We start from the raw sequence: 12787 nt of genomic DNA on the forward strand, positions 1-12787 counted from the left end.
AATTACTTTAGCATAAATGGATAGTATAACAAATTATTATCAGTAAAATTTTACCTAATTTAAACCATAAGTATATGAAGAAAAGGTTATAAATCAAATTTATGAAAATTCCTAAAGATAGAACATATTCAATTACAATTTAGGGTGAGTGATCCATTAACCGATAGAAATTTATAATTTACTAAAGCTAAAATGAAATATAGACTAAGGAGAAACCTAGTCAAAGGGCTTCCTAAATCAAATGGTAATTATGAAAAATTACTTATAACATAAATAAGTTACAGGAGGATTATCTCATCAAAATGACTATTAAAGATACCTACGTACTCTAAAAATCTTTAGTTTGGGTTTTTTAAAAAAAAACAAGATTATTCAATTAAACTTCTAATGGATTAAGTCTTTTATAAGGCGGCCGACATGGCTCCAAAGAGAACCAAGGAAAATCCTATTACTGAGGAAGAGGATGTTAACAACAAGCGAAACAAATTCACTAATGACCATGAGGCTGAACCTAGCCATAGGCCGACTGAGGAAAGTTTGCAGGCTCCACCCCAACAACCGATGGCCGAGTAGCCCTAAGAGGATTTCTATTTTATTCACTTAAAATCTTTTAAAGTTCATTTTTAAGTTAGCATTGCATACGTAAAGTTAGGAAGGATAAACTGGCTGAAAACGGAAGGTAACTTTCAACGTGCATCGTTTATAATGTACGAAAGAATTGTTTGGGTTGAAACTGGTTAAAATAGGTAAGATATGATTGATCATCCTTAAGCCAGCTTGTCTCAAGACACCTCCGACTCCTTGGTATATTATGATTATAATGATTGGCTTTCTAACCACGGATAAGTCGGATATCCCCATGAACGATGAGTTTCTACTCCGTGTCATGTCTTGATGTTTCTACATAAGTTAGGATACCGTTTTTTTATCCTAGGGGAGCCGCCCACTTGTATGGGCAATTGGTTTGGTGTATGGACACCCGGAACCTTGGGTGGAGGTTTATCCACTCTGGATTATGAATAAGGAATGGGTGTCGTTTTTCACCCTTAGGTGGTCTTGAGACAAGAAGAGTACTGGTCACGATTATTATGGCAATGTTTTGATTAACAGTATCATGTTTTAAGTTTAAAGATGTCTCTTTGCTAAAAGAATGTTTTTAATACTGTTTTCAAGGGCTGTTTTAATAAAATCCTGTTAGGAAGAATAAAAGGAATCATTATTTTAATTGTGATAAGAACGTGGTAGTCATTAAATAACAAAAGAATCATGTGTGAGTGCGAGGTGGTAAGTGAGGATTGACTAAGGTTGTCAATCAAGGACAAGTGGACTTGATTAGTTAGGTAACTATCCATCCCTGCACACTGAAACGTTTAGAAAACTTCTTCACTTGGAAGAGGAGTCCACCAACGGCTGTGCCCTCACATTTGTTATAGGGAAAAAAGCGTTGGTTGAGGATATCTTAGCCCAATTGTGGCAGTTATAAGGCCGAAATAGTTTTTTGGACTTTTAATACGTTGTCCCGTTTTCACTGCGAGATAGGACTAGGTCTTCTTTTAAAGCTATAGACCCAAGCCATTGTCAATGGTAAAGGTCTATTCTTTGGATTTTTCTTGTTTAGAAATTGATTTTTATCAGACCTAGAGACCTATCAAGGATCCCATCCGATGTTGGTATTGGCAGGTTGGGGACCTCACAATCGGGCCTCTACACTCATCTCAAGTTCTACCCACTTCATCATTTCGGGTATCTATCTATCTAGAATAGAGTTGGCAACACCAAACTTTTGAAACATGTATACCTCATGAGCAATGTTTAGAGTCACATGAGCTTTAGAAATCCTATTTGCAACAATAAATTATGTGAAGTGAATAGTTAGGCATAACGTTTCCTTCTCATGGAGTAAAGCGATGTTAAGTCACTTATGTATTGGTTGTGTCTAGGACGAGTAGAAGCTCTACCTCCTTTGCCTTTGGTACTTGTATAAATTGACACCTCACACTCACATGGTATTCCGCATTATCGGAGTACTCTATATATTAAAACAACAACTATAAGATTCATATAGAAGCATCATTCACAACAAAGAAATTAGAAAATGTAAGAAAATAACATACTTTCTTTGATACGTCTCCACCATGTCTTCAACCTGTGGTTACCATCCCAAACCAGAAATTTCTTACCCCTTAGGTCATTCCACTCTTTTCCAAGAGCTCTCTCAAACTCATCATTCTTTTAACACCATACAAGTCCCCACCCTTCAAGGTTGCTTGTTATCACTGGCATTATATCTCCTCTAACACCCTCCATGGAAACAAGAAAATGACCCATAGTTTCAAGATAAGCAAATGAGTCAGAAGATATCAACAATTGAGCATCATTGATGAAAAATCTAACAGCTTCATGAGCCACCAATCTACATAGAGAAATAGGAGGATGCGTAGTCCTTTTCTTCACATAAAACTAACTCAACACATCAGTTATCAAACCAAGAGAAACTTGTTTGCCCACTTGTTTTGAATGTTTCTTCTCTTTACCATCATCCTCTCTCCCATGATCACTGTCATTACTCTCCTCTTCATTTTCATCAAGACCTTCATCCAAATTTGCCTCTACAAAAAGAAAAAAAAAAACCTAAATCTTAAAAATAACAAAAGTAAAAGTAGTCAATGCTACATACCTTCTATGTGATTAGAATCGTCATCCACTTTGACTTCATCATCATTGAAAACACATTTTTTGTCACGTATGTGTTTTTTTCTTTTTAGGGGTAGTGTCTAAAGGACGTACACGTGATGATGCTTCTTGTTCTATCATTCTTTTAGAAATACATCTTAAATGCAACTTCATGTTATGGCTATTATATTAAGAGACAAAGATTTTTCTTTTGTATTCTTTCTTATTGTAAATAAACTATTAAACTATTAAAATCATACAATATTCAAAAGTTAGATGTTTGACAAAACTATAAAAATATTTAGAGTATAAAAAACTAAAAAAATTAAAAAGAGTCTATCTTGTTTCTACACAAAATTTCTACTCAGCAATGAAAACGAAAGCTTAGTGTAGAGTAAGTGTTTCAGCTCTCGTATCATCCGCTTGCAAGCAGATAATCAGAGAGCTCAAAAACTTTTATGATTATCTAACTTTAATACAATAGTTTAGAATAGCCACCCAAACTAATCTTTTTTTCAAGATAATAATACTCTTGAAATCAATATTTCAAAGTACTATTTTACATAAGTACTATTTCAAGGTACTATTTTACATAAGTACTTAGTGTGTAGTAGATGTTGGAGCTCTATAATCATCCGCTTGCAAGTGGATGATTGGAGAGCTTAACAAGTCCAATAATTGTGATACAATAACTAAAATCAAGGTAAATATAAAAATAATCAAAACTTAAAGATCTAAACACTATATCAAGAAACACTCTAATGTTTTTTGTAATTTTAAGGCAATATTTGAAAATTGTCAACAAAACTAATCTCTTTCTCAAGAGCTTAACAAAGTAATAAAAAAGCAATAAAATTTTGCAAAACTTATAGATTTATCAGCAGTAAAAAAATATTCTAAGTTTAAAAAACAAAAAAAAATTGATGAAATCTCCTTGTTTTTTCATAAAATTGATAAAATCTCCTTTGTTTTTTCATAAAGTTCTCCAACAAATATTTCTCTAATCACAATATATCTACTTAGTTGTATAGTAGATGTCCGTGGATAATCAAAGTGCTCAAACACTACTATGGTTTTTGTAATTGCAATGCAATATTTGAAAATTACACCAAAACAATACACTTCCAATCACAATTTCAAGGCACAATTTTCTATAAGTACTTAAACATATGATTTGTTAAGCTCTCTAATCATCCGCTTGTAAACGGATGATTGAGAGCTTAACAAATCCTATGTTTTATATAATTTTGACTTAATAACTACATTCAAAGTAAAAAAATATTGAAAACTTAAAGATTTATCAAAAGAAAAAAATTATTTTAAGTATAAGAAACAAATTATTTTTGACAAAATCACCTTTGTTTTTTCATAAAATTTCAAAATAAAATTCTCCACTTTTATTATAAAGACCTCCACAAGAGATTAAGGACAAAATCATACCAAAACTAACCTCTTTCTCAAGATAACAATAGACTTCAAATCACAATTTCAAGACACTATTTCCTATAAGTAGTTAAACCGTAGTAGATGTTTGAGCTCTCTAATCATGCGCTTGCAATCGGATGATCAGAGAGCTCAACAACTCCTATATTTTTTGTAATTTTGATGTAATATTTTAAAATAGCCATTAAAACTAACCTCTTTCTCAAGATAACAATACGCTTTAAATCACAATTTCCTATTACTACTTAAACCGTAGTAAGTGTTTGAACTCTCTAATCATCTGCTTGCAAAGGAATGATTGGAGAGCTTAACAAGCCCTATGTTTTTTGTAATTGTGACTCAATAACTACACTCAAAACTAATAAAATATTCAAAACTTTAAAGATTTATCAAAAGCAAAAAACTATTCTAAGTATAAGAAACAAAATAAAATTGACAAAATCTCCTTTGTTTTTTCATAAGATTTCAAAATAAACTTATCCACCTTTATTATAAAGGTCTCCACGGGAGATTTAGGAGAAAATTACACCAAAACTAACCTCTTTCTCAAGATAACAATAGACTTCAAATCACAATTTCAAGACACTGTTTCCTATAAGTAGTTAAACCATAGTAAGTGTTTGTGCTCTCTAATCATCTGCTTGCAAGCGGATGATCAAAGAGCTAAACAAATCCTATATTTTTTGTAATTTTGATGCAATAATTTAAAATAGCCATTAAAACTAACCTCTTTCTCAAGATAACAGTACATTTTAAATCACAATTTCCTATTACTACTTAAACCGTAGTAGATGTTTGAGCTCTCTAATCATCCGCTTGCAAGCGGATGATTGGAGAGCTTAACAAGCCCTATGTTTTTTGTAATTTTGACTCTAACTAAAAATTATCAACAAAACTAATCTACTTTTGAAGGTGTAAATAAATACAATATAAAAATTGTATTTTAAAAATATATGAGACTCATAGCTTTATCAAAATCAAAAATTTAATTCAATGTAGATATAAAAGCTCTTTGATCATCCGCGTACAAGTGGATGATCAGAGAGCTCAAAATCTCAAAATCTCTTATATTACAAATCCAAGAGGACCTAAAAGTAAAGTCAGTAAAGTTAGAAGACATACCTTTCTTATACCGGGTGATGGAAACGTGCAAAAAGCTAAGCGACTACCTGCAAAGACCGTGTGATATCAAGAGAGTTAATTTAACCCGATGTCCTCTTTTAACCTTCTAAACTCTTGAGCTTTAGCCTAAAACACAATATTAATGCATAGACAACATTTCATACACCACTAATATCAATATCAATCGGGTACAACATTTCATACACCACTAATATCTAAATCAAAAGAGGAAAACTTGATGTCCTTTTTGGGACCCACTTAGAAAACTGTATAGTAATTATAAAGTTAAACCTTAGTAAAAACACTCTACCTCACTCTGTGATAGAAAAAACATGAAACACGAATAATACTGCTTGCTTGGTATCCAATTCATTTACATCATTGTATATCACCTCGCTTACCACCACAAAGTAGATGATCCCCTATTGGCTTGTCTATGCAATTTCCCTGCTTCACCCATGGCAAGGCAAATCAGAGACACACCAAATTGTGCAACCACAATGAGGAATTTTACGACAATGACGACAATGAAAAAGACAGTGATGATTCTTCTTCCCATGGCATGCAAACAATCAAGGTAAACATCTCAACATTATGAAACCTGTCAATGAACAGGACGGAGCAAAAAAAAACTCCAAAATCTGGTCTCACATCTCACAAAGTTTAGAACCAAAGTTCTTACAAAATTATGTGCGTGTATGTGAAATGAGAGTGTCCTGATGTGCATTCCTCCAATGATAATTGAGAGCCTATCATGGAGAGTAAAAACCAAAACAGATGCTAGATGCGATGAAAAACTGCACTCATTCAGAAAAAAGGTAAAAATGCAGTCATAATTGCATGTTGAAGGGCATATAAATGTTGTGCCCCAAACAAATCGGTCGTACTAAAATGAATGTACTACACGTAGATGACCAATCTATTCTACTCAAAGTCAATGGGCAGAGATGAAGCCCTTTGATTACATATAATGAGGTCATGACTTGCATAATGTAACAAATTGTATAGTAAATGATTTCTTGCCTGCCAACAAAGTGGTTAGATCGGGGCCGATGGCTTCCAGCTTATAACTCATTCAGACAAGTACTGGGGCTTATTCGACACAAAATATCATCATCCCTAAGATTCCATCCAGAATTGAACAAGATCACGAGACACATGCAGTGATTTACAAGAGGATGAAGCTTCAGCTTCAGAAGACCTCCAAAGTCTTGGCCCTGGCAATGATGACAAACGGGCATAACCAATGATGGATGAACCAGTCAATAGTCTACAAATATTGTCTTGGTGGACCTGTCAACACCATGTATTTGTCAGGGTTTAGCACTAGTAATAAATGAGCAACCACATCAATGTAAGGTTAAATTGTAATGATCTGAGTAAATTAATGTTGTTTTTATTGCATCCAAAAGCCCGTTGCAGCTCATATTGACACACTTGGTTTCTGGCACCGATCTGCTCTCCCTACTCATGTAGCCCCACTTCCTACCCCATCTTCACATTTGTTCATCCTAGCCATGGAGCTTTGCACCTTCATATCCAACATTTCTCTACCCAATCCTCCAAAAGTTACGAGGACTTCCAAGGTCGGTGCAGACAGACCAAGGCAAGAAAATTTCAAGCTTTCTCATAAAGGTATCATTGATAAGCCCAAGAAAGGAATCTTACAAACCACACTGCATTTTTCTTTAAACCCAGCAAGAAGGCTTCCTGAGTGCACAGTGGACTGTATACGGCCATTTGTTGTGTGGACTTTCCAGAACAATAAAGTTGTGATAAAGCATTAGGATAAATGTAAAACATTGCACGCCACCAACAACAATTTGAGAGTAGTCATTACATGGATGAGCCTTATCTCATGCCACAGATCTGGAAGAACAACTTTGGGCTTGGAAAGCCTAAAAAATAAATGAAATCTTAAGCCTATTTTACCAACAAAAAGAGAAAAATAGGCAAGCCCCATTTTTTGCACTCCGGTACAAGTAGCTTGCATGCCATTTGTGATAAATGTTCCATAGACAGAAACCCACTCCTTACCTGCTCCATCCTAAAAGCGATCAACATAATCCAGTCCAGGGTCAAAATGATGAACATTTGTTTAACAAATTGTGTGAAATCTAGCTTGGGCTCAAACTCATGACCCTTGTAAAAACTGTGTCGTATAAAACCAATGGTTCCAGAAGCCAACTGCATAATTCATTGCAAATATCATATGACACAGTTAAATATCGTACAAAGAGCACAAAAGCAGATGTCGTACAAAGAGCATGAAAGCAGATAAAGTTTCCAACACCAACACTATCGAACCAGTTTTTGGATGCAAGGGAGCTCCTGGCAATGAGCATCCTGGAGAAGTGGCTCTGCCCAGAATGCGTTCATCTGTGCAGAATGTGTTCATCTGTGCAGATCGTCAACTTGACCTACAACAAGAGGTGGCGGCATTTGCCTTAATGGACAGAAGTCTACCTGCAAACCTGAGTCAACTTGACGACCTGAGCCTGCGGGACGACCTGGCGACCTGCCCACGAGCTCAAGCGTCCATGCGCGCGCGGATGAGTAGCAAGCTTGCCTCTGTGGGAGAGGGAAGCGGACATAGGTTTTCATGGACTACAGGTTAAGAAAACACAAAATTTCCCAAAATTCCCTTCTAAAGTTCCCAAAATTCCCTTCATAAATTCCCAAGGTGCCCTTCATAATTTTTGAAATTGAGATTAAATCTCTTCGAAGTTATCAAATACATCTTACATCTCTTCATATTATCCAAAAAAATCGCAAGGTATCCTTCTTATTTTGTCATAAATTTTCCAAAAAATGCCATTCAAATTTTTTAAAATTGATATTAAATTTTTGCAAAGACAGTCTATATCAAAATTTCATAAGAAGATTGTTGATTACCATTACAATCAGATTTTTAGTTTGTTATGCAGGCTTTTGAGATGCAGTGCTTTACTAGTTTTAGACATAATTGTTTATCTGCGAGGCAATTTGTGACAAATTACATGCTAAGCACTCAAGAATGGTTCTCAATTGTAAAAAAGGAATAAACATTTACAAATCTTGAAATATCCAACCAAAATAGATACAAGGGTATTTTGAAAATTTTCATGAATTACAAGGTCTTTTTTACGACTAAACTCAAAATCATTAAAAAATTACTAGATTAAACAAAAACTTTTTTAAAACCCACAAGGTGACCCTACCCTCGTGAACTATTTTTTGTGTTTGTGTGTGTGTGTTTGCACGTAAGCACTCTTAAACAACTAAATATATATGCTCCATAAAGTTCTCAAATAAAAAGGAGAAAAAAATTTAGTGAATCATTCTCTCTCTGTGCTGACGGCTACACAATTAATGTCCATTACTTTTTATTCATGTCACACAATCACTCATTTTATTCTGTGAGATCTTCCCACTTATTGCATTATGTGAACTATATTCATTTTTGTTCCTCTCTTAGCTCCAGAGCTATGTGTTGCTCCATAGCTCTTTGGTGCTCCATAGCTATAGTGTGTTACTCCAGAGCTCTCATGAGTTCTCCAAGCTCTGTGTTGCTCGCTTGGCACATTGCTGGTGACACTGTCACACTTGATATTCCATTGCACAATGGTAACGTTGTGAAGGATTGGGGGGCTAGCCTCTACAACACCTCAAACCAACACCAAGAAAAGAGGATGAAGATTATAGCTCTCTCAAGATAATATGGGCTGATATTCTCTCACAAATTTTGACAGCCCCACTCACACTCAGCCTCGACTAGCTTCCCTCTACACCACTACAACTCCCACTATACTTGGATGCACCAAAGGAAGCAAGGGAACCAAGAAAACCAAAGTAAAAAAGTAAAGAAAAACAATGGAAATCTCTAAACTTTTTCTCATAAAACCAAGAGCTTCACTTCTTTTCAAACGCCCTTCCATGTGCTAGTAGAGACTCCATAGACGCTCTCATATATACACATAGCTTGACCAAAACCCATCCAAATCAAGCTCACTTTGAGAACCTACAAATTTTAGGAAAAAAACCTAGGAAAAGTGATGGAAAACTTAGGGAAAACCTTGCCCTTTTGCGTATGTACAAGAAAGGAATTGCAGTGCATAGTTTACCCTCGACTAGCTGCACCAAAGGAAACCACACACAACATGGCTGCCATACCTCAAACCAAAATGAAGAGAGGTCAATATGCAGATCTAAGCACCCAATTTCATCAACCCACTGAGGAGAGACACACTCTCAACTCACCACACCAGGCTCTCGCAAGGCAAGAGGGGCACCTCTACACCAAAACCCCCACCCTTCACCGCAGGATGCAGCAACACATAGTTTCTTCTTCAGAGCTAAATATTCCCCTTCACTCATGACCCCAAGCTGATAAAAGTTCAATTTTTATTCATATTTTTAAAGCACTTACTCACACTTTGAAGTCTCAACACTCCTATGTACAAAAACAGTAAAACTATGTACCCCACACAACTGGCCCGCATGCGTAGAGACAGCTGGCACACACCGCCTTTGTACACTTTGTACAAGCATGCTTTATTTGCATTTAAGGCCCCCGAAATCATTAAGAAACATATCTCAAAGGCTTTGCGGTGGCCCGCACCATTTCGCCAAAACACGTCACAATGTATTGCTAAGCTCTCACTATCTTCAAAGTTTGTTACCTCCTTCATTTGTTTTTCATGGACTACATGCAATTATTCAAGAAGATGATAGCTCGTTGAGCTTTCTATGACTCTGCATTGTGACCATGAAGGCAATGAACACTACCTGATTGATGGTTTTTTGTCAACCAAATATCTATTATTACACACCACAGAGTGTGTTTATGTATCGGATAGCGAGAGCTTGGAGATAAACTGCACAAAGGACACAACAACAAAGCAAGATGATATGAGACCTGCACATGGAGAAGTGTGTGTGTGGAAGTATTGCAACTTGATGGCGAATCTGAAGAAATGGAAGGTAGGCCATCTATGTCAATTGTTCATTGGATAGAAAATGGAGAAGGGGCACCTCGACTTAAGAAGCTGTGAAAGATGTGCGAAAATCCTCTACAGGTAGCTGAACTTCCCACCACCTATAATGGTTGTTTGTGTTTTGAGTTTCCTGCAACTTTTGGGAAAATGAAGAGAATGGAAGGGATGGAGCAAAAACACGATAGTCATCTCTGGACACGACCATCCCAAACAAATATGACAATAGCTTGTATAGTGAGGCTAAGTTATTGCCTTGGGAATCTACAATGTCACCGCCTCTCTTGTCCATTTTACATGAATGAGAAGAAGATCAATGACAGTTGTTTTCATGGTCACTTGGATAGGCAAGTAAGCAAGGGATATCCTGTCGGTGAGGGTAAATAAAAAATTTACTGTCACTATTGCCAAAAAAACCGTGACATGCATTGATGTATGCAAGGTTATGATCTATTATGTTTTCCCTTTGGATGAGAGTATGACTCGAATGGTACTTCATATTGGCAATCATGAGCATAGTGTTCAACTAGGCACATCAAGAGCCAATGTAGCAAAAGTGCAGAACTTGGTTAGCAGAGTTCTTAAAATAGAGAAAGGTGGACCACAAAAAATACAAATGCTAGTAGCTCGACAAATGTTGTTTGAATCTTTAACGAGAGAGGGTGAAGAAGTCACAACTGATCAAGATTTACTTGGTTTTCTGGAGGAGATGATGTCACTAGTGCAAAACAACGGGTATGCATGGATTCATGTGTCTTATGTTTCTTTTTTTGGTATTTATGTCATTCACATTAATATGGATATTGCATGTAGATTTAAAGGTCTAATAACCAAAGAAAAGGCGAAGCAATCTGTTCAGATGGGTGAAGGATATGACAATATTTTGCAACTACAACGACATTGTAGATTCCCAGGACAAGGCAATGGAAGAGAAAAATGTTACCTTTTAAAGATGTCTACAAAAGGTCCTGCATCAGGTGTGGACCTAGTAAACCGAATGAGACGAACTGGGCAAGGGGACTTGAGGAATGCTTGGGTTCACTTTGATCATACACATAGGATAGATGGATGGGCAACAATGTCGTGTTCCGTGTATGATCCGGGGTAATTTTGTTTCTAATTGAAAATATGAAATATTTATCCTTCAAAAGGTTTGTCCTAACATTTGCATCATATTTGTCCAGAATGCGAGCATTGCAGGTTATTGAAATTTGTGAAGCAAAAGAGGAGGACGAGGAGTCTCAAGTATTGTTTTGGGAAAGTTTGAATGCTACCATGACTCAATGTGGGCAAGAACCGCCTGATTTTGCAAGGTTCATGTCAGATGAGGCAGGGGAAAATTGGTTGGCAATAAGGACAGTGTACAATGGAGACCCGCGTAATATTATGGAAGGTAGAGAGCGCTCTTGCCTTTTCCATTGGGAGCATAGCTTGCAAAAGTACACAAGAAAAATTGTGCCTGCACCAAAGCAAAATGAGCACATTGGAATGTGTGAAGCATGGTGGTTGATTCATGTTCCAAAAGAGAACTTAGAGGCGCTTCAATGATGGTTTAAATGGTGGGAACAACGAATTGAGCATTGGGGAAACATCAACAAGAATGTGAGTTTATATTTTATTTCTTTGTGATCCAAGAAAAACCATGTCTAATTACTCAACTACAATTTTGTGGATAGGCTAATAAAAGTCCATGGGAGTAGGCACAAATTCCAAGTATAAACTTGTCTGAGAGCATTCATGCTAGCTGGTTGGCTGCTGAAGGGGGAAGAAGAAAGATTTCATTATATGATGTGTGTGTTAGCGATGTCTTAAACTCATATATACAATGTGCAAAGCGTTTGGTGTTCTTGACAGGTCGTTATATATGCACGGGTCCCACACTTGGATCTATGCTCTCAAGAGTCGAGAGACAACAAACTCCAAGTCCAGCTGTCATTGCAAGGGTGGTGCAAGGAGTTGTCGCAGGCACCCCAATGTATGAAGAGCCCACACTGCATGCTGACAAAGAAACCGTGCAACGAAAGAAGAGAGAGACAAGAAAAGCTATTAGTTCTCATCGTCCAAAATATGTAATGGAGTCAAAACAACGCAAAGTTCATGGTTGTCCACGTAATATCATATTTGAAACCATGGAGTCAAGCAATAGTGAAGAAGAAGAGATTGAAAAATACTACATGCCTGAAAATGAACATTTGACATGCAACACAGAGCAGCCAATCTATATAGAGGAACATGATGTTCCACGTGAACAATGGGCCTTCCGCAAAATGCCCATTCATTGTAATAGGAAGTGTTTTGGTGTTGTGGGTAGGAAAAATTGTGGTAACACTCTTAACAGTCATGGTATAGGTTTGGTCGCACCATGCTTTTGGTCAAAAAGATGCTACAAAGACAAGACCATAGAGCAATGGCTATGGTTTTGCAATCATGATGTGGAGCACACAAAGTCAGTTAAAAAACAGGTGAAGGAAGTACCAATAGCCCCTATGATCTGGCCCATTGCAAGGGGGACAAAAGTCTCAAGAGAAGAGCTCGCTAGTCTTACAATGGCAAGTTTACACCAAAGTAGAAGGAAA

The 12787-nt window shown here is 36.5% G+C and overlaps 1 protein-coding gene across 6 annotated transcripts; it reads right to left on the minus strand.

The window, feature by feature from the left end:
- Positions 1-2348: 2348 nt before the first annotated feature.
- LOC147463356 (uncharacterized) lies at positions 2349-7879 on the minus strand. Of its 6 annotated transcripts, XR_015185071.1 has the most exons (7): positions 7705-7879; positions 7546-7617; positions 7276-7425; positions 6262-6531; positions 5640-5685; positions 5239-5285; positions 2349-2609 (listed from the first exon to the last, which is right to left on the minus strand). XR_015185071.1 is itself a non-coding variant. In XM_086488304.1 (4 exons), exons 1-4 carry the CDS (start codon positions 7840-7842, stop codon positions 6358-6360), a joined length of 534 nt encoding a protein of 177 aa, XP_086344430.1. In that variant the 5' UTR covers positions 7843-7879; the 3' UTR covers positions 5868-6357. The 6 variants fall into 6 exon arrangements, 1 of the variants encoding a protein (XP_086344430.1); XR_015185070.1 differs by lacking the exon at positions 5640-5685; XR_015185073.1 differs by lacking the exons at positions 5640-5685; positions 7546-7617.
- Positions 7880-12787: the final 4908 nt, after the last annotated feature.

This window comes from Adiantum capillus-veneris, chromosome 2, assembly GCF_014529385.1.
Source record: "Adiantum capillus-veneris isolate H3 chromosome 2, ASM1452938v2, whole genome shotgun sequence".
Classification (NCBI taxonomy): domain Eukaryota; kingdom Viridiplantae; phylum Streptophyta; class Polypodiopsida; order Polypodiales; family Pteridaceae; genus Adiantum; species Adiantum capillus-veneris.